Source organism: Cydia pomonella, chromosome 1 (genome assembly GCF_033807575.1).
Source record: "Cydia pomonella isolate Wapato2018A chromosome 1, ilCydPomo1, whole genome shotgun sequence".
Taxonomy (NCBI): domain Eukaryota; kingdom Metazoa; phylum Arthropoda; class Insecta; order Lepidoptera; family Tortricidae; genus Cydia; species Cydia pomonella.
In genome coordinates, this window is record NC_084703.1 from 11,394,338 (window position 1) to 11,417,754 (window position 23,417).

The 23,417-nt window shown below is 37.6% G+C and overlaps 2 protein-coding genes across 2 annotated transcripts; both read right to left on the reverse strand.

Annotated features, from left to right (window-relative positions):
• Positions 1 to 5,474: 5,474 nt before the first annotated feature.
• Positions 5,475 to 18,349, reverse strand: LOC133534714 (protein disulfide-isomerase A5). Its single transcript, XM_061873956.1, has 12 exons — positions 17,946 to 18,349; positions 17,411 to 17,655; positions 16,334 to 16,541; positions 12,388 to 12,516; positions 11,974 to 12,074; positions 11,458 to 11,612; positions 9,491 to 9,621; positions 8,774 to 8,935; positions 8,120 to 8,261; positions 6,796 to 6,998; positions 6,502 to 6,673; positions 5,475 to 5,971 (listed from the first exon to the last, which is right to left on the reverse strand). Exons 1-12 carry the CDS (start codon positions 17,967 to 17,969, stop codon positions 5,712 to 5,714), a joined length of 1,932 nt encoding a protein of 643 aa, XP_061729940.1. The 5' UTR covers positions 17,970 to 18,349; the 3' UTR covers positions 5,475 to 5,711.
• Positions 18,350 to 20,246: 1,897 nt separating this feature from the next.
• On the reverse strand, positions 20,247 to 23,379 carry LOC133534744 (uncharacterized). The gene is made up of 5 exons (XM_061874006.1): positions 23,022 to 23,379; positions 22,781 to 22,893; positions 22,219 to 22,344; positions 21,438 to 21,564; positions 20,247 to 20,441 (listed from the first exon to the last, which is right to left on the reverse strand). The coding sequence occupies exons 1-5, from the start codon at positions 23,034 to 23,036 to the stop codon at positions 20,367 to 20,369; spliced, it is 456 nt and encodes a 151-aa protein (XP_061729990.1). The 5' UTR covers positions 23,037 to 23,379; the 3' UTR covers positions 20,247 to 20,366.
• Between the last annotated feature and the right edge of the window lie 38 nt (positions 23,380 to 23,417).

Here is a 23,417-nt window from a genome sequence, read left to right on the forward strand (position 1 = left end):
AATGTAGATATATTTACCTATATAATTAAAAATTATATACTATAGATATAATTAAAAACAACATACAATGCTTACATATATATGTTTATTATCGATTTTAGAATATTTATGTTCATAACAACACCAAGGAGCTTTTATATGTGTATCATATATCATATTAATATTATACAATGTAAACGTTAAAAATGTACTTAAAGAAAAATTACAGATCATTAAAGCACCTGTCCGACCGGCAGCGAGATAGCGCACTAACAACTTTATTATTCGCGCAAGAATGTACGTAGTCCCTGTGTCAATATAAGAAATGGATTAGTCGCTGACACTGCTAGCCGAAATTCGAATTTCAAAGAGAAAACGCTCGCAAATAAAAATCTCGATATCGCTAATCTCATAATATCGTTTAACGACAGTGATGCTTTACAAGAATTGGATACGTTTATTATATGTGACGTTATCTATGAAAAGGGACTTTATTGTCGATGGCGCTTCCGCCGTTATAAACGATGCTGCGATACAAATGCAACGCTACGCGACGCAGTGCGACATAAGCGCCATCGACAATAAGGTCCCTTTTCTTAGATAATGCCACATATATCTTCATGCGGGGTTTAATAACTACTTATACTTTTTCTGTTTTCGTAACAGGCTATTATGACGTCACAGCCTAATTAAGCCTTGAAAGCGTATGTAAGCGAGAGATAATTGCTGAACTAATTTCCCACGTAACTATAACGGCACATGCCTAATTTAAAATACGGTGAGATGAAAGCACCTCGAAAACAAATATGCTAGGTAAGTCAGTACAGTGTAAGCATTTCTAAATCATCAGGTATTAATTATTAGCGCTATGCTGAGTATAGTTAACATTAAATCATTACGTCATTGCGATATTAAGGTTCATTCCAATACTTATTAAATCTAATATATTTTTTACACCACAAATACTTATAGTTAGGGATTGACAGATTTTTAAAAAACAATTTTCAGTAGTACCGGTTTTTATTTAACACGTTGGCTGCAATGAACATCACCGGTGGGATCTCGTATTTTTTTCTGTGTGGCCCAGAGCATCACCGGTGGGATCAAGAACGCATTGCCTCTTTATTAACTTCTGTAATTGTCCGATGCTGTAAGCATCGCCAGGGAGATCACTACATTTGTATGGGGCGTAAGGGCAACGCTTTAAGTGACTTAAATGGGTTTCAAACAATAGTGACAGTAATCAAATTTGACACATACAATTACTGGGATCCATGTTAACGTTCCTTAAAATTCGATCTTTGGGAACTACGAGGATCAGGTGCCATCATGAGAAGTATACGTCTTTTTTGTTAGGGTTCCGTAGTCAACTAGGAACCCTTATAGTTTCGCAATGTCCGTCTGTCTGTCCGAGGCTTTGCTCCGTGGTCGTTAGTGCTAGAAAGCTGCAATTTAGCATGGATATATAAATCAATAAAGCCGACAAAATCGTACAATAAAATCTAAATTTTTTTTTTTGTAGGAGGGAGGTACCCTTACACGTAAAGTGAGGGTGATTTTTTTTTTTTGCTTCAGTGTGGGGTATTGTTGGAAAGGTCTTTCAAAACTAATAGGGGTCTTCAACAAACATTTTTTGATAAAGTGGATATATTTGGAGATAATCGCTCTTCTTTTAAAGTGTTGCCCTTACTCGCCATCATAAATGAAGTACTAGCTCCACGCGATGAAGTAATAAAGTGTCATCACCGCCCCGTCAAAAATTGCACGAAACAAACTCGACCAAAACCGCGACTTGATATGAAGTCGTGGCGTATGAGGCACGAAACGTACTGACTTTATATCAAGTCAATGGCGGCGAAAGGTTAATATCTAAAGGGGCCCACTAATTACCAGTTCGCCGGACGATACCGGGTGTGGCCTGTAACACGAGCAATAAATTTAACTGTAGGCTGTACTCTTCAAACTTACCAAAATTTGTTCAGCGATTTTTGAAAATTATGAATTCTTTATACTTCCTATTTTTCATACAAATTAAATATTACCTTTAATGTACGCTGTCATCAGTGTAATTGACGTTGATTGTTACGCTTTAATCAAAACGAAATTCGCAATACACTGCGTCTTAGAATAAACTTTAAAGTGCTCTAAAAATCAAAATAAAAATTATTTTTAAAAAATGCTGAACAAATGTTGGTCAGTTTGAGGAGTACAGCCTACAGTTGAATTTTTTGCTCCTGTTATAGGCCACACCCGGTATATCGGCCTGTCAGTTATTCGCGATTGACAGCTTTGGCAAATAACTGACAGGCCGATATCGTCCGGCGAACTGGTAATCAGTAGGCCCCTCATTATATTAACACATTCACTGCCGGGAACCCACCTGGTGGGCGCTCATGAACTTTGTTCAGATGCCGGACAACCCGCTGGGCGGATTGTTTTGTACGCAGCTATAGACCACCGGTTTCTGGGGTAGTGCGCCGTTTTTTGTCTGGCAGTGAATGTGTTAAAGAAGAAAATAAAGGTATTTCAAATATCTGTCAATCATAAACTAAACCTAAGTGTGGTGCAAAACTAAGTACGTTATTGGAAGCCCAAGCCTGCGAACATCTTGAGATAAGTATTGCCTACCAAATAAATGCAGCACATTCGGGCCGTGGGCTTGCCGGTATAAAAATAATCTTATATGTACGCAAATGCACTTCATTACAATTACTGATATTGTCGGAGATTAGAATCTGTTCCATTAAAGCTAGTAACATTTCCTTTATTCACAACATTAATTCACTTACATTATGATAGAATTTACAATTATTGTACTTTCAAAGATACAGTTAGTACTTGTAACCAACATTTTGATAAGAGATTTTGTGTGAATCTGCTACAACTAAGATATAGTAATTGTTTATAAATATATCAATAATACTAGTATTTACGGAATGCATGCACATAATTTCATAAATGTAAAGAAGGTATCCACGGAGACAACTTATTATGCAGTGTTTCTCTGCAGACTAAAGTCAGTTTAAAGCAACATACACAGTCACAAAAGAGAAGTTGGTTTACTAGAGAGAGATACATAGACGTATACAAGTAAAATACCTATCAAATACTGAAATCATTATGTAATTAGCTATGACAATTTAGACTTCATATTCGTGAGCAGACTATTATAACACGTATAAGTAATACAATAAGCACAAAGATGAAGACTGGGCATGGATTTTTCGTATAATTGCTCTTTTCCATTCATAATCACCTGTCAAGCCTAACAAGCCCTTAATAATCGTTTGTCCTTATCTGTCATTTTGACATTTGAGTATGTTAGAAAGGGAAAGATATTAACAAAGGTTTGCTAAGTTTTATGAATACGGAGGCATATCGTGAGGTGATTACCAAATTCATTAATTACAATTTAAGAGCCATAGTGAACCGTAGTAGTATCAAAATAGTTTTTTTTTCTTATGAGTGAGTTTTGGGTGTTAGCTGACGATATAGCTAGTAGCTATTGGTAGAGACAGAGAATTTACTAGAGAATAAATACATAATCACTTAGATCAGGATCTTTCGATCGCATCTGTGAAAACAATTTACATAAAAACTGTACTGACGCAATTTCGTTATCTATATGTGTGTGTCAATCATTATTAATAAATAGTAAACGGGCAAGATTCATATAAAATCTTTCAAATGATTGGGACATTCTGAGATGGCGGAAACTATGGACCACACTACAGCCCGCGTAGCCAAAAGCTAATCGTTAACGCTCCATAGCGTAGCATAGTCATCTCTCTGACTCTTCCATATTAGTGCGACAGTGACAGTTGCGTTTCATTTGCTAGGAAACGTTAACGATTGGCATGTTGGCTACGCGGGCAGTTATTCAAATTGATGTATGTATGAATGAAACAAACTAACACGTAATATTGTTACAACACCCTGCCTTCTTTAGCAAATGCATTATTTTTCCTTGTCACTTGCCACTAGGGGTCAACTCTTCTCGTTCTAAAGCGCTCGGGCAGTCTGCCCCTGTTTGTCGCGGGCTACAGTAGCCAACTCCGTGGTTTTGGGTCTTCCACTGAATTTTCTTGTGCATTTCAACGTCTTCGGGGCATCTCATCACATGTCCATACAAACTAAGGCAGCTTTCAGCAAGCTTATTTGCGATGGCCGCCACATTATATCACGCCTGCTGCCTATTTTAGCGTCTTTATATCTGCAACATGGATTTTCTGGTCATGTGTCTTTTTTATAGCCCAGTATCTGAAATAGATAATGCTGGTCTGACAGCCAATTTATTAACTTTCCCTTAAAAACGGATCCGCAAGTGTCGCCAAGAACTCCCATGAAGGAGCTCCACCTTTGCCAGGCAGCGTTTTTTATATGGATGGTAAGTTTCGATAATAGCATCAGCTGCCAGATTGCTCCCACATACTTAAGTGAGATACTTTGGGCAGTTAGAGTATCCTTTGATATAAATCCTATTTGAAGCAGAGGGGTTGCTTTCTAAAACTGCACTCAAGACCTTTGGTTCACTTAGCAACTTCAGTACAGCAGATACAACAGCAGAACTATACTGTAATTCCGTCAGGATGGTGGGTCTATAAAGTTAGAACGTCACAAACTCGTCTGCATAAAGGTCCCTGTTTAGTCGGATTCCTGGTGAGCCAATACTGGTATTATGGATCTCTGTAACGAGGTAGCACGGAAGGTAAAATATAGGCGTCTTCAAATACTACAGGTACGTCTTGAACATTAATCATGTTTAAAGCATGATTAAGACTGATATACTTGTTTAACATATTATTGTGATGACTTGTACTATGATAAAACATACCCACTATTAGGTAAACAAACAGCATTTTGATAGATAAAAATAGCTTCTACATATATCAGGGTGCTTAGCCAACGTGCCAATGGTTAGACTCCATAGCGTAGCGTAGTCGTCTTTCTCTATCACTTCCATATTAGTGCGACAGTGGTAGTTGCATTTCGTTCGCTACGGAGTTTTAACGATTGGCGCGTTGGCTACGCACTCTGGCCAGACTACGTACAGGTATTGTGATATACAACTGTTAATTATGATCATACTCAGATATACGGTTCAATATTACATGGATTTCATATAGGTGCTTACTAATACTAAGTAATACTATAAATACTATAAGAAAAAACAACGACAGTAACAGAGTAAAATGATCACGTAAATCGACCCTGTATAATGGGAACTTTGTAATCTCTACCGTACTTATATGCGGGTAATGTACTAACTATTGTTTGTAGACCATAAATACCAACTGATATCATCTAAAATTAATAAGTATATGTCGAAAAGGAAACATTTGAAAAACATCTAAATTCAACACTAGAATAATCAGTTAACAATTACAGTGAATAAAAACTTTTTTTTTCATTTGCAAGTAATATTTACCCACTTCTACAAATAAAATTTACCTCGCTCCAGAACTTCACTTTGAGATGTTTACGAAAAAGACAGGTAAGGGTTCCAACTGGAGTTACTGTAATGTAAAAATTCAATATGCAATTACTGTGTTAAAACTTTTAAAACATAAAACCAGTTACAGGACGTCATCTACAAAGGCAAGTACTAAAATCGTTTCTTCGCTCATTAACGACAAAATGTTATTAAGGATAAATAAGTATAAGGAATAGTATTGATCCAAGTGATACTGCGCCATGATTTGCAGTAAAAAGACTGTGTAATATCACAACGATCACAACTCATCCTTTACTGTGGCATGGGACTTGCAGAATTTCAACATGTCTTCGACGGAGCGGTCTCCGTCGTAGTCGGCTACGAGCTTGCCGTTGGCGAATATTTTGAACGTGGGCAACGTTTGTATGCCGGCCAGGTCGACGGCCTTCGGGTTCTTGTCGGCCTCTACCGCTACTGCTGTTATTGGAGAGTTTTCGGTTTTGAGAGCCGTCGCTAGTTTACTGAAAGCCGGTTTCGCAGCGACGCAGTGATCGCACCCTGGAACAAAAAAATCTGTCAGCGATGAAATTTGCGTTCAGCGATTAACTAGCTTAGTGGTATTTCATCTTGGTCCAATGTGTATTTGTGTCTCAAATTTTACTTAGTGAGACGCAATGCAAATTGGACCAAGAAATTGGACAGGTGGAATACCACCCTTAAACCCGTCGACGTGTTATTTTTTGCTGTGTGTAAGTCTTGCCTTTGGATTTTAGAGCAACAAAGGAAATAACTAATAAGGATTATGCTAAAATTGATTGCTTGCAGACGAATTCGAACGCAAACCTGGCGTTACACTCACGCCGTCTACGCCGATGGCCTGCAAGTCGTCTACCGCGCAATACGAGTCGATGTATAAGATTCCATTAAAGTGGATGGAATAGAGGCGAATGATGTAACGAGCACGGGGTTGCTAGAACCCATCATGGTTTTGGAGTGAGAGTCAAAGGCAAGCGTACCTCTACCGCAAAGCCCTTTTACTCCTCCTACCAAGAATGAGAGTCCGAAAAGTAATGAAATATGTAACTCACATATGGCATGGAACATGACGAACACCGGTTTGCTGGAACCGATCGTGGTCTCGAAGTCCGAGTCGAAGGAGAGCGTGACGCTGCCGCCGAAGCCGGCCGCCTGCGGCGACGCCGCCGCCTTCTGGGCCTTCTCGCCCATCGCGGTGTGTATGTACGAAACGAAGTCCGCCTCCTGCAACGATAGACAAAACAATTCATCGAGTTAAAAGGTCCAAAAGGTTTGTTTGTTTCTTTGAATTTGTCATATCTATTGAGTCAATATTTTACTGCCGTCTCCACGAACATCAGCTGTACCTGTCTGCCGCCGGTGTAGTCCTGCACGCGCCGGTCGAAGTGGCTGAAGTACTTGAGGGTGGGGTAGCCGCGCACGGAGTACTCGCCGCACAGCTTGGCCTCGGCCGTGCAGTCCACCGCGCCGAACAGCACCATCAGCTCGTCCGCGAACCGAGTGGCCGCCTTTACGAACTCGGGCTTCGTGCTCTTACAGTGCCCGCACCCTGCGATATAATGTACTGACATTAGTTACTTTACTACACTGGATTTTTTTATGGCTCACGCATAAGATCCAACGTTTAGCTGATAGCTTGAACGTCATATTATATGAGGGTCAATTCATAATTGTTAAATATGTGAACTTAGGTTATTGTATCACAAAAGAAAAAGAAAAACAGGTTCGCATAATAAATAAAGGTAGCGGTCGTAACGCCATAACACAAAATACAATTTTTAAACCTGATGGGACCTGGTCTATAATGAGTTAATGACAACCAATATCCAGCCAGATTTGTAATTATTAATTTTTTGTGTACAATTTTTCCCTGACAAAGCGCGGCTGGCTGGAGTATCATTTTCGCATTATCGGTAAGCTAAGGAATGTATTTCTACCTTCATTCTAATATATGAAGGAGAGACTCACCTTTCTCTTCCAAAAACTTAATCTCAGAAGTCTAGTCACTATACATTTATGCAAAATGTTAGTGATTCATAAACATCATAGCTGGTAAATCACGACGGTGGTTTTGACGGTGTTGGTGGAGGTTGTGATTTTGTCGACCGGGTCCTGGGTTTGAATCCCGGTAAGGGCATTTATTTGTGTGATGAACACAGATATTTGTTCCCGAGTCATATGGATGTTTTCTATGTATTTAGTATTTGTACGAGTATATTATACAACACAAGCCTTCTTACTTGCTGTGGGGGACTTGGTCAATTTGTGTAAGAATGGCCCTATAATAAGTACATTACGATACAAGTGCGAAAAACAGGAAAGTCGCAACGAGTGGGGATAAATTAAAACACGACCGAAGGGAGTGTTTTAAATCGACACGAGTTGCGAATTGCCTATTCGCACATGTATCGAACATTTTACAGTACATATGACCCTTTCAATTTTCGACATAGTTACGTAATGAGCTAATTATCGCACTAGTGCGGTTAAGTAGCACCATATGAAGTGTAGTAGTTATTTGGTTATAGCATGTAACAGACTGATCTGGCGAGACTATAGCCTAGACTAATATGAGAACTCACCCTAATCTTTTCTTTCGTGAACTACTTGGTTACAAATATATAAAAAAATGTAGTATATCTATATATTTATAAAAGCTGAGATACTAACATGGAGCGTAGAACATGACGATCGCGTGCTTGACCTTCCGAAGCGTGGTCCGGAAGGTGGAGGCGTCGAGGTGGCGCACCGGGGACTCCTCCTCGGCCCACGGCCGCTCCGGCGCCGGCGGCGGCGGCGGCTCCTTCGGCTCCTGCGCATATTGGCCCAATCACCAAATCTCAACTGTATTATAGGTGGCAGATGCGCATTCCGGGGTACAGTACATATGGTGCTGGCTACTTTACCGCACTAGTGCGATAATTAGCATATTACGAAACTGTGTAGAACATTTAAAGGGCCATATGTACTGTAAAACGTTGTACGATACATGTGCGAATAAGCAATGTCGTGTTTTAATTTATCGCCACTCGTTTCGAATTTTATTACTATTACAGTACATATGAAACTTTAAAGAGCCATATTTACTGTAAAACGTTGTACGATGCGAATAGGTAATTCGCAACTCGTGTCGATTTAAAACACTCCCTTTGGTCGTATTTTAATTGCGTTTTAAACTCGTTGCGATTTTCCTATTTTCTGCACTTGTATCGTAAATCTATTTATTACATAGAAATGAGATAAATTCGTTTCAAAATCGTAGCATTTTGCTATTATATAAAGTAAGCACGCGATATGTTCGATAGCTCTGAATCGAATTGTTACCTTAATAAAACTAATAATCTGGTCCTCCTGCCTGGCGTGGCCGGCGTCGTACTTGTACTCGCCGTGGTGGAAGTACTTGAGTGTCGGGTAGCCCTTCACGCCGTAGGCCGACGCCAGCTCAGGCTGCTTCGTCGCGTCCACGGCGGCCAGTATACCGTTTATCTGTAACATATTTGGGAAAGTGAACAATTCTTTAAAAAGAGTACGTGAAAGTGGTACTTTCTATGCCTATATTGTACTACATTTTTTTTCCAAAAATGTGTGTTATAAACACTTGTTTATTGACCGTTGTACTTAACGCTACCAAAGAATTGGAGGCATCAAAAATCAACATATGAGATTGGAATCTCGAAAGAAGCCACCGAAGAGTTCCACTATCCACCTTCTTGCTCCATCGTCAGATCAGTTGGATGGTATCAAATTATTGAATTGACATGTATATTATATATATACTTGCATTAGTTGCAATACAATGTTTCAGTTCGATACGGTTATTAGTTAGAATTAGGTTAAGTCAAGTAAATACATGTAAGTGTAACAAAAATGGAACTTCCTACGCAGAGTGGTAACAAATGGAAATGTTTCCTTACCAGTTGTTCCCAGTGGTAACGATTAGGTATTAATTACGTCCCAAATCGAAACATGTTGGACTTTCACATTTACGGGTTTTTGATAAAGGGAAAAGCTATAAAAGGCCTTAAAGTATATTGGACCTACCTTGTCTGACTTTATCTTAGTGGCAGCTTTCTCGAACTCTGGTTTGATCCGTTTACAGTGACCGCACCAAGGGGCGTAGAACACCACCAGCGCGTGCTCGGCCGCCGACAACACGGACTTGAAGTTGGCCTCTGCAACATACCGAATGTTGAAAATCATCGTAATTAATTCGCGGGTATCAAAATATTTAAATAACACCCAGGACCAATAATAGCACTCAAGCCTGAGGAAGAACCTCCGATGGGTTCAAAACTTGTCACTAATAGTGCAGGGTAACCTGTGTTATTTAGATATATCAAAACCACTCTTCCTGGTGACATAGTGCAAAGGGAGTCTTCTTTTACTGAAGACTTTTAGTAAAATCGAACTGAAGAGGGTTAAAGAGGGAGTAGAACCTGACCATCGAGAGCTATTCTGCTTCCAGATGCCTCTACTTACAATCTACTTACAAAGTCGGAAGACTGAAGTTATAAACAATTATAATACTGGAAAAATGTCCCAGTGATAACCATTGAATTATTAATACCACATATAGAACCGGGACAGGGAACCAGTATTTTGCGCCATGACTTGTTGTTCCTTTGACAACAAACCATAGAAGGGGAGCGTGAATCTCGCGACCTAAACGCGTAAGCGCCATGAATTTTACGGCGCTTACGACGTTCTAGTAGCGTGGTACAGGTTGCGATTGCGACAATTTGTTTGGTATGGCTCTCTATAGTAACAATAACTCAACGGTGATAAAGTGAAAACCTATCATAAAACGACCCGTCTGATTTGCAAAACGACCCTTTCATAAAAAAAATAGTCACTAGCAAAATGTTCCTTATTAGGTACCCTCCTAATGTTTCGTATTTTGATAGCTTTCACAATATTTGTGCCAAGATCTAATTGACCTTTTGCAAGAGGGTTATTGACTTATTGAGCGCTAACCCTTCAGAATAGGATAAACACAAGCAAATTGTACCTATACTTAGTAATACCATTCTTGCTGTTGATGCACACATCTCAGAAACTTAATCGTGAATGTAATTGGTTATTTGTATAAACGCATGCACCACATGTATAATAGCCACAACACGATTTAAATGGATTATTTGAAAGCCTCGTAAACATTTTTACAAAAATCATACACGACCGGCGTTTGTGACAACATGTCAGCTGACAGCAACTCATTGAGAATAACATTTAGCTCGCACCTGCCAGCATTCTTCTAAAAGTTACAAAATCAAGACAATCAAACAAAGATAGTTGTTTCTTGTTTATGAACACCAAGACTCGATAATGAATAATTTGAAAAAAATAACAAAAGAGAAACTAGACCCGGGGACCCCTTTCTCGAACGGTATTAGTTCATGGACTAATAATATTAGTTTGATATTAGTCGAATACCGTTCGAGAAATGGGCCCCAGTTGATGTAAGAAATTCTAGCATGGTTAGTAATCTTATACATTTATCTTACCTTACACCTTGAAACGAGCAATTTTTGTGTGTTTGAAATCTATATTGCACGCCAATAAATGGCTGAATGTAAATGGAAACCCGAATAATCACCCTAACATCTTGTAACCTATGTACCTACATTCTTGCAAATAAACATTTATCTTATCTTATCTTATCTTATAAATTTGCTATATGGTTTTCGGGGACGAAAAATAGTTCTAGCTAGGTCTAATCTCTGGGAAAACGCGCATTTTTGAGTTTTTGTATGTTTTCCAAGCAGAGGTCGATCTCCCAGATATTGAGGATGATTAAATACCTAATCATTTTTCATCATTAATCGCGTTGATCGAAGTTATCGCTCCCATTGATGATTGACTAAAAGTCAATGATAGGGTGACCCATAAATAAGTGATCAACTGATCGTGTTCGAATTGAGTTTTCCCATCTATGTATCCCCCATTACTCTGCTCTACATAATGTACATTACACTTCTCGTTCCTTGATCCGAGTAGATATGACCCACCTGTCAGGTGTACAACATCGGAGTCCTCGGACCAGCTCTCGTCGGCGGCCGCCTCTGGCTTCTTCTGTTTGAGCTGCGATGTTGGGTCTCTCATGAAATCCACTATCGCCTGCCTCTTGTTTTCGCCGTTGTACGGGAATTTCAGCTGCCCTTTCCTAATTATTAGACAACGTACCCTTAATCAATTTCTGTGTAGTGAAGTTGAAAGGAATTGCTAAAAAGTATATTTCTAGAGATATGACCAATTAAGGTTCACTTTAGGTACTAATAATATGTCTCAATTTTTCATTTTAGTCGGCCATTTAAGGAGATCTGCTGATTGTACTTACATGTATCACAAAAATAATAAATTCAAATAATTAGTTTAATAAGTCTGGCTTATATGAAATCACAAGTTTAGTTATTGTGAAGCCAGTTGGTTGATTTATATTTTTGGGCCCATTTATTGAACGTCATCAAAATAAACTGAGTATGATGAAATTGGTAATGGACCGAATGTTGAAATAAAAGGCTTACTCGTAATACAGCAAGGTGGGAAAACCAGTGATGTTGTACAGCTGTCTGATCTTAGCGTTGCCGGGTTTGGCCACGTCGATCGCGGCTAGTAGAGATTCACCCTAAAACACGTATCACATTATCGGAAATGTAGTTAGGAAAATAATAGATCTTAGATACATATAAGGTTTCATAGCGAAGTAAGCGTGGTCGTATGTTAGCAAGTGCACCGCGACAGTGACTCATGCACGAGATAGATTTCTAGCTATAATAATTTTAAAAGGGACGGGTAGTATATCTCGCACACTCGTGCTAAGCCTACAACACGCATTTAGCAAATAGGCCATATATGGTATAACGTTCCAGAAGGTTTTTTTGTAAGGCGTTGGAAGTAACGGTTATACGAGCCTAAGTTTCAACAGTAAAAAAAATTACCCTCAAATCTCCGGCCGCCGCCACGTAGTCTGGTTTCATGCTTTTGCAATAACCACACCAAGGGGCGTAAAACATTATCAAACATTTCTTGTAAGCCGCAGCTCCTTTTTTCAAAAATTTCGTTAATGCCTGTAATAAAATAAAAACACAAAAATAATTACATTGATTTGAAAGTTACAAAGATTTAATTATTTTATTATAAAACAAAGTACCGTGGAGTAAATAAATATAACACCCGTAAGAACCATTGAAAAACCAAATATTTTCCAGTACACATGGTGCTTGCTACTTTCCCGCACACGTGCGAGAATGAGCACTTTCCGTGCATATGTCGAAACTTTGAAGAGCCTTATGTACTGTAAAACATTTTACGATACACGTCCTAATTTCCTATTTTCTGCACTTGTATCGTAAATAACTATTAGAATTTATGGCGCGATAATATAAACATTTCAATGCAATTCCAATGACCTTTACTGCTGTTATACATACTCGTATACAGTGCAGAAAAATTAGCTCAGAGCATTTTTTCGAGCCGCATTAGTAACGCTCTCATTCTAAAACTATGTACTAGGTAAATTGTTCTGAAACTTTGTACTAATAATAGGATAATGTATATCTATGCCTGTAATTAGTTTAATGTAACTTCAGATACAATAGTTAAAAAATATAGCGAATTTAAGTTTTTCATACAAAACTTGGTTTTGCTCTATTTCGTTTGTTTTATAGGCTGGAGCTACATATATAAACAAATAGTTACAGACATATAGATATACCTCATGTCATTGTGTGTGCAAAGTTTCATTGCAATTCAACGCGTAATTTTAAAATGAGAACGAAACTCCGTTTGTAGGGGAAAGTGAAATTCGGTCGAGCTTGCTGCGGACTCTTACGGTCGCAAGGTAACGTCCGGAATGGATTCGGGGTTCTTTCGGAGTCTGGTTTCAATTAATTCTAGGCTCATCAATCGACTCACGTCAAAATATTCATGCACAGCTGCATGAAGTTCCTATAACGAACAGTAAAATGTTTTGATTCGCTAATCAGCGTGAAATAAGGGTTCGCTTCAGCCCAGCTAAAACAATGGCGCTCAATTCGCTACAGCCGTTGCGCATTCTGCATGCTAGTTGTGCAAATCTAAATACAAATACGTTCAGAAATGGGTTTTTCTTTATTTAATAAATAAATAATATATATTTTGGGTACAATCTTACTCAGATCGAGCTAGCCCCAAAACTAATCAAAGCTTGTACTATGGGCTCTAAGCGACGTACATACGTATACAATTGGTTTGTGACTGCACTTGGTTAATGTATCATTATCTGTCCATTTACCTATCGCACATTTAAAAAATAATATTCATTCGATAGCTTATGAATTATGGCATACATTTCAAGCATAAATGTTACAGAGAATTTTCCACAATTACTCGAGAATTAATAACAAAGATAAAAATTTACTTCATAAATTTACTTTTTACCTTTTTTTTCGAAAACATGGTCGTTGACCTCTACTTTTTTTATTGTTAAATAGTACAGGATATTAGCTAAAAGTTGTCATCAAAATGATTTAACAATAAAAAAAGTACAGGTCAACGTAGTTGTTTGCGTATGATAACTAGACGTGAAATTGAATTTGTCTGTTCGCAGTTATACTCACAAAAGTAGATTTATAAGTATTTCGAGCCCAAGAGGTTTAAAAATATTTAAACTAGATGGAGTACTTAAAAAATAATATGCCAAAAATGCTTTAATTGTACTTTTGTACATAAGACAGCAGCCAGGAAGGTCGGATTTTACTTTTAGAAGTCACAAATAGCAGTAGGTGTCACATTTTATACGAAAAAAGCTAAAATGGAAAAACAATTTAAAATACACGCAAGGAACGCGGTGATGTATGGAGGTTGACAGTCTTGAATATTTACTAGTACGAGCATATATATAATGTATGATGAACGAAATTTAAAATGGTAACCCCAACGAATTTTGACAACGTAGATGGGTCAAACACATTTCAGAAAAAGGTCACTTCAGTGGATAATAAAATAAAAGTTAACGACTCTGGTACATACATAGATGTTCCATTTTTCTTATTTGAGTCTCAAGTACTGAAAAAATTTATCCCGTCTGTAAAGGTGCCACATAAAAATTAACTTTATTGCCTTAAATTTGCCATGTCTACAGGAAAGACGCGAACGAGTTTGCTATAAAATGTGTATGACCCAGATACGAATTTTGACAACCAGTGATGACTAGGCCTATAATACACTTGTAAGGCCTAAAAATACACTTGTGAGGGACAAAGCTATTTGTTAGAATGAGATAATGATATTCATTTCTCATTGTGTAGCATAGCTGCGTCCCTACTTACGTAAATTAAACTCACAAGTGTATCTTAGGCCTAAAGCTGCGTTTCCACTATAGATAAGCGAGGATGCGTAGCGAAGGATGTGTTTGTAAAGAACTAATAGTATCATTTCATACTAAGCCAGGATAGGTAAATGAAGAGATTCTATTGGTTCTTAACAAACACATCACTCGCTACGCATCCTCGCACATCTCTGGTGGAAACGAAGTCTAAGCAACGTAAAAACTGTAAAAAGCATCTAGAATCGGACAAAACCCCGAGTTTGCAGTGACAGAGTGCGAAAAAAGAATCATAAACGTCAATGTCCCATGAAAACAATATACCTAGGTATGAAGTCAAAGTGGCACTGGAACACTTTGCTTAGCATTAGAGTTAGCTTAGATAGATTCTAGCTACTTATTGCATTCGGTTGTATCTCTGACTTTTAAAGAAAGAGTACAAAATGAAGAATGCCCTCCATCAGTAAATATTTTAAAATAAATAATAAATAAATATTATAGGACATTATTACACAAATTGACTAAGTCCCACAGTAAGCTCAATAAGGCTTGTGATGAGGGTACTTAGACAACGATATATAATATATGATTATTTATAAATACTTAAATACATAGAAAACACCCATGACTCAGGAACAAATATCCATGCTCATCACACGAATAAATGCCCTTACCAGGATTTGAACCCGGGACCATCAGCTTCGTAGGCAGGGTCACTACCCACTAGGCCAAACCGGTCGTCAAAATCAGTATACATAAATCTACGAGTAGTAGCATAAAACAAAGGTCTTTCAATTTATCTCCACCCAAATGATAGGCGAAAGGGAGAGATTATCCTGCAAAGGCTATCCATAGTTATTCAAGTTGCTAATTGCCGCGAGCATTATGGGTACTTGTACATACATATTACACCTCCGGAGTTACAGGCGTCCATATGCTACACTTACCATCAGGTGGCCAGTATAATTGTTTACTGATTACATATAAAAATATTTATTGCATTAATTACGAAAATGACAACTATAAGCATAGCAAACTTCGCCAAGTATGCAGTTTATTTCAGTAGAAAACTGTTTTTTATAATAATAAATGTATATTGTCAACAACCTATATAGACACCTGCTGTGCAAACTTTATGTTCATGGCTATGCTAAGTTTGCACACCCAGTGCTAGTATGGTGCGCCCATACGATGTCACTGCCCAAGGGCGTCACCAGCTGAGGCCAGCCGCCCCCCCTCTGCCCTCCTTGGCGACTCCAATGTCATTACCAGTGCCAAGTCATTACCGACTTAGCACAGACAGAATCTAGGCTTAATCTAGCCACAGAGCCCAGAAAAGCTTCATCAGGACAGAAACAGGCAATTGCTTAATATTATGCAAAAACTTACAACGAAGCAATGTGGCCAGCCGTCTGGGTGCACTGCCCATCGGTAGCGAACTTGAGGATGTGTTCTATTTATAAAACCCTTATATCATTTAGTTTACTTATATCATTCATTTCAAGTTTATTTATAGTCTATTTTTATTAACAATTCTATAAAATTGTGTAAGATGTGTAAGTTATCTTTTCAAAACTTACCTCTCCATCTTGCAGATGGTAAATGTCAGTGGCCTCTGGGTCTTCTTCCCAGGGTAGGTCCCCAGTAGGGTCCCGGAGAAAATTAGTCATGGAACTAACTGATTCACTCCGGTCATAATCTTTGTGGAACTCTCCGTCTTTGTAGTGTTTTATAGTATATGGTTTGTCAGGTGATATTTTTAATTTTTTACATAATTTCTTGCCTTCACTGAAAACAAAAAATATAGCAAGATGTTGATAATCTGATTATTAAGAAGAATAATTAAAGGACAGGAATTGCAGTTGACAGATGATTTTCATCATCATTCTCCAAGAAAGTCGGCTGAGGTGGTTATAGCATGTCAAAATAAGGCCACCATAATACGTAGGCAACAAAGCCCTTAGCTTTGCCTTACCAGGCCCAAACAGAAGGGGTGAACCAAGGCAATGTTGGTGCAATGTCATCGCCAAAGTTTTAAGCGCTTGTGGGTTAGCGGAAAATGGACACAGTAGAGGACAAACGCTAGGAGCATGGCGATGATGATTTACTTTTTGCAATATAGATAGTGGTATATTGAGGTCCAAATCATTGGTACCTATCATGAATCATACCAAAACAAGATAACAACTGTCTCACTTTGTCTATTCCAGATATTCAATTCTGTTTGGGCCTTTATAATTTGTACGCACATCATATTCTCCATTAAAGTGCTGCTTACAAAAGTAATTCTCTAAAGTAAGTCTTTTGTGATAGAAAAAATTAATTTTGCTCTGATGTTATTTAATAGCTTAGATTAAAATTTATCAGTTTGAAACATAAGCATCCTAGACAAGTTTCAGATAACACCCAAATAAAGAGTCAAAACTAACTTGACTAGAGAAACTAAGGTAGGTCATTAGGTGTTTCAATATTATTAAATTCTAAATGCAGGGTGTAATTTGTGCAGGGTGCAAAGTGTTAAAAGTGTAAATTACGTAAGTTGTGTCCAACTAATACCGGTTTCTTGCCAAAACCAAAGAAAATTTGGCTGATACCGAACCTTATGCCAAAACACTATTTATATACCTGGGACACTAAATCAATTAAGTTAGACTTACCTAGTACTGCAGTCAACAATAACTAGTGTCGCCTGACCCTTCATCATATCTGCAGTCTCCTTGAACACATCCGTAACACTCTGAGACTGCTTAAGTGTATTTACAAACAATATCAGAACATTTGTTTTAGTCCTAAGTAACTTTTTAAATTCTTTTATTTCGTCTATTCCTGTAATTACTGATGTCTTTTGTTTTTTCGCTTGGACTGATATGTGAGCTAATATTATCAGTAATGATACAGAAACCTGTAAAAGTAAATCAATTAATGTACATATACATATTTAATACAATTTATAAATCTGTTCGAACCAAGTATAAAAAATACTTAAATAGATTTTCCATATCTAATCGTAAAATTTAATGAAGCCGGTGATAAACCGGTAGTAATTCTAAAAATCGTTCTAATTAACATAAGAACTATTAGTGAATATAATTAAAAAACTTAAATTTAAAGTACTTTAGTATGTAGGAAGTTTTAAAGTAAATCATAGCATTATAATTTTATTCAACCGGTAACTAATTAAGATATACAGACCTTCCAAAAAAACTGACAGCGCATGATGTTTGGTTTAGAACGACGTGCAATTGTTACTAAAAATTGTCCAACTGTACTATTTTGAATTAAAATATAAATTCCCTAGTCAACTATGTACAGCTGCGGGCTGCATTAGGAGTGACAGCGAGTGCAAATGCAAATAAAGCGGAGCGAATAACAAGAAGCGATGAACTGAATGAACGAACACGTCATAAGTGCGATGCCACAGACAAGACATGTTATCATCTTCAATTTTATCCTCTGTCAATAAGTTTTCTGAGGCTCGAGTGGCCTCAGAAAACTTTAAAAAATCCATAAGTACGACGTGTTACCCATGCTATCACTTCCGTAAGTTTTAGAGTTAAATTTTATGATTTAAATATAATTTCAAATGAGCCGCTAGCTATGTACTTTACTATTTAAAAACAGTAAGCAAATTTCCATTTTGCTGTGAGCGTGAGAGTTAATGTCCGTGAAGAGAGCTTGAATGAATGTTATTTTATTATAGACTTCTCAGGCTTTAGGATTACCTAACACAAAGATTCCAAGATATGAGATTTAGGCCCGAGAGTGTAGAACACTGATTTACCGAGTCATTTATTAATGCGTGTTACCAGGGGGCCTATCGCGAAAACCAAAATTCGCAAATTGCGGGGATCTTTCTTTTTTACTCCCACTAAGATGTAATTAGAGTGACAGAGAAAAATGCCCGCAATTGACGAACTTCGATTTTCTTTTTTAGAAGAAGAATAGATTTTCGAGGATATAGCCATGGATTACAGGGAGCCTACCGCGAAAACTAAAATTCGCAAATTGCGCAAATTTTTCTTTTACTCTCAGTAAGACGTAATTAGAGTGACGGAGAAAAATGCCCGCTATTGCGCAATTGACGAACTTCGATTTTTGCGGTTATAAGGACACAGGTACTTTTTATCAATCATAATTTCAAGCAGAAGCCGCGGGTAGAAGCTAGTATAGGTACATTTAAATATATATTTTCAGTTTCAACAGCCAATAAGTGTTTGGAAAAAATATCATTTTTGGTACAAGCTTTTGTCGCTGACTGTACTTCTCTTTCGAGATAATTCTAAAAATGTATCTCAATATACTTCTTACCTAGGTCCTATGAGGTTATTCCCAGTAGTTACCACCAACTTGTTGCTAACCACTCTTTTTAAATATTCACCCGAATTGAATTTACACACTGTATTGAGGTAAATTTTGCTTGAAATTCAATGAAAATATTGACCATACAAAATAATTCGGCCCGCAATGTAAAGCAACACACTAAGTTACAAGATATGAGCTTTTTAAAGTAAATGTCAACACGTGTTGGCATTGGCAGTTATTATGAAAAGCTCGTATCTCGTAATGTCATGTTCATCTCATGTTACGTCTCGTAATATTTGCAGTAGGTACATTGCTGCTCGGTAAATTTTCATAACTTAATTACAAGGTCTTAATTAAGTGTAATTAAAAAAACCCTTTTTTATGAATGATTACACGGATAAATTATATCTGGTTTAAATCGCCTGCATCGGATTTACACACTGTTTAAATATAAACATAATGCCTTTACCGGAATTCGAACCCAGCACCTCCAGCTTCTTCGTAGGTATAGGGCCACTACAATACCGACGAGTAGGCCGTCGAGTAGGCCGTCGAGATAGAGCCTACCGAACGGCAAATCTTAATAAACATCAAAATCCACGTGTTCTCGACGTGAACGTCTAAAAAGGGGGCCTACCGCGAAAATCGAAATTCGCAAATTGCGGGGATCTTTCTCTTTTACTCTTACTAAGACGTAATTAGCGTGACAGAGAAAAATGCCCGCAATTGACGAACTTCGATCTTCGCGGTAGGCCTCCTGATGTAACGAAAGTGTTAAGGCGCGGTGGCTTATATCTCATAATGTGTAACTGTAACACCTATATGTATAATTTTGATATCAGTGTATAGAGGACAGTAGCCATTACTCGGAACTGCATGTGCCCCTGACATAGACGGCGCTGATTCTGCGTTAGAAACGACGCATACGGTGTGTTTATGTAGTAATCAGTCCAGTGTATTCCAACTGTGCCCGCCCCACGTGACCACCGCCATACAAGAGGCGGGCACAGATGGGAATGATTTGTATGTAGCGCCTTTCCCATCTGTACCCGGCGGAGACAGATGGGAATACACCCTCAACTCCCATACCACCTTAACTTTGCGATGTCTACGGGAAAAACGCGAAACAGTTAAGCAAACAAAAAAATGTGTATGACCCAGCTCAAGGCACCAGTTATCAATAAAACACGATTAGGATAAAAGACAATTTATTCAGACAATATTTATTTATTAATAAGGTACATCAATAAGGCAAATCACAAAATGACAAATTGTAAAAAAAAACACATTAAAATTACTCAGTCTTCGGAATTATTCTGCTTCAGCAGATGTACTTAAATCGCCAACGTCAATGCCGGTATCATCAGCATTATCCTGAACTAAGTCCTGGAAAGATAATAAAATCAGTAGGTACATAAAAGTGACAATTGAGTTTAAATGAAGATACGAAATCCGCAACGAGTGGTGATAAATTAAAGCATGAATTACCTATTCGCAAGTGTATTGTACAACATTTTACAGTACATATGGCTCTTTAAAGTTTCGACATGCACGGATAGTGCTCATTCCCGAATTATAATAGACCAAATCTAAAAAAAAACACATTTTCTCGATTTTAGACAAAATTGCGTTCGTCGCTCGACTCGAGGTTTCAAACTAGGATTATTCATTGGGCCAACATCATAAACAAGCCTGCAAAAAGTCAGAACAACCGGATTTGATCCAAACGCTGTTTAAAGTTACTGGATTAAAAGAAAGTTGTGTAATTTTTGCATATTTGCTATGCTTGTTGTGGTTTAATTTTGGAATTATTTGCTTGCTCTAGTATCAATATTACGAGATGTAACAACTTTGCCCCCCCAGCCTAGTATAACAAATAACTGTATAGTGATAATTTTTGCATATTTGCTATGCTTGTGGTTTAATTTTGGAATTATTTGCTTGCTCTAGTATCAATATTACGAGAGGTAACAACAACTTTGCCCCCTAGCCTAGTATAACAAATAACTATATACTGATTACTGGTCTTTAACAAATTGTACCTAAACTTCTAAGCCCTGTGGAATAATCAACCTTACTATTGATTCTAAGTGTAAGGCCTGAGTGGCCGCTGGAGTTGGGCGTGCAGCGAGGCGGGTCGTGCGGCATACATGTTAAACAAATGCAAACGTATAGGAGCACCCTTAGTGCGCGCTGCTCGCATCACTTGTGTCCACTCAGGCCTTACACTAAGGGGCGTGGCACACTGCATCCGATTCGCACGTCGCTCCAAAGTTTGAGCGAGATAACGCTATGCGCGTAAGCTATAGCGACTTCGAATCGGACGCAATGTGCTATGCTTCATAAATTAAAGAATCCAATTCCATTATTACTGGCACTCACTTTAAAAACTTCTACAAAGCTGTTAGCCTCCTCAAGTAAAGTTTTGTATTGATCATTTTCTATTGACAATGATTCATACAATTTACACAATCTCTCATTTTCGCCTAAAGCCTCTTCTAAGGCCACACTGAAACAATAATGGTAAAAATGTATGATAAAAAATCATAAAAAAACATGGAGCTTCCAGTACTTTTAGGGTGTCCGCTATGCTGGTGCAGCTGGTGTGATTGCACGGAACTACCGATTTTACCTATTCTCTGCTAACTAGTGGATGCTCTTATGTGTACGATGCTTGCCATAAGGACGAGATTGGATTGTATCTTTATATGAATAACCTGTCAAGGCGTCCTTATGGCAAGCAACAAAGTGGGACATTTACCCGGCCTTGGTCACATTTTTTTAATGAGGCCTATGAATGGAAAACTGGTAGATTGCCTGATGGCATTAAGTCTGCCTTTTTGAAGTATTTTTTGTGCAATTAGGGTTAAATTAATAAATGGATGAAGTCATTAATTTCAGCAGACATCAGCAGAAATAAATAATTAATGAAGTTCATTACTTATCTATCAGTTCTGTACCAAACTTCAATGTTTCTTAAATGGACACATTACCTGCAATAATATCTTACACAATGATGGCCACAAAAATATCAGACACAATCTTATTTGTAGAGCCATAAGAGTGTATCACATATTTTTGCAGCCTTCGAAGTTTAACATATTATTGCAGATACTTGATGGAAAACTGTCTGCAACTGTACATATTGATAGAAATTACATACCGCCTCTTCTCTGCTATATTTTGCCAAAAATGTTCACTGGGGACATCACTTGAAATATCTTCTTCTGTAATCCATGTGCTGTTTACTTGAGTTGATTTAGACACCTTTTTTCTATGCTCACTGTCTCTGTAAATATAATGTCAACATGTGAAGTAATTAACCTGCTCCCAATAATAAGTGTTTGAGTTTTGTATCCATTACTCCTACAAAGAAGTTCATCAAAATGACCCTTTCAATATTGTTAATTCCTGTAGAAGAACTTTGAACTTAAAATAGGATGATATGAGGTTCAAATTTCTTTAGTTTTATATGCCAAGTTATCAAGTTCTTCCCGCCTTGTATGAAATGCAATGACTGGTTATTACAAGTTAGAGCTATTACTATTAGGCCAATTTCAGTTTAAAGTGTATAAATACAAGACTTAATAAATTCAGGACGGTGTGTAAAGCTCTTTAAGTGTGTACACAGATGTAGACAATTTTATTTAGTAAGACAATTATTCAGTAATAACTGCAGCTTGGAGCCCTTCGTCGAAAATAGTACCTTAAGTAGACTTGCGTACCTCGGGTGAAAGTAATCCAAAAGGCTGTTTTTGGTCTTGCCGCTTTTCGGTGCTCCGCCAGTACGCCTATTGATATTGTGTAACGCAGTGAGGCCTTGACAGGGCCTTGATTCCTGTAATTTTAGATTTAAATCAAAATTCAACCATTGTAATAGTTATGTGTTATGTGATAAAATAAATGCGCATGATCCCAGTGTTATTTTATTTAGCACAATTAATATGATAATTCACAGACAAATACCTCTGACTCGCTCATCTTAAAGCTCCGTGTTATTTCGTATAGTTAAATAATCTGTGACTTTAACAGAAGTGTAAGTTAAACAATGAAAACTGAATTAACCACTTATCATTATTAATTCAACTGTTTTAGTTTAAATTTTTGTTGCTGAAAGTATTTTGTTATCGTCCGTTACACCTTACAATACACCGGTAGTTTTTTTTTTAATGTTTGATGTTTGGTTGACCAACTATAATTCTGCCAATATATTGGCCCCACTTGTTAAAAAGTAATTTTGTATTATAAAGATGGTATTAACTCGTGCTTTCAGTATGAACTAATATGTAAAAATACTATTCATTGGGAAAATATAAATCATAATTAATAAAAATATAGTTCTTTAAAAAAGTTTACTAGTGT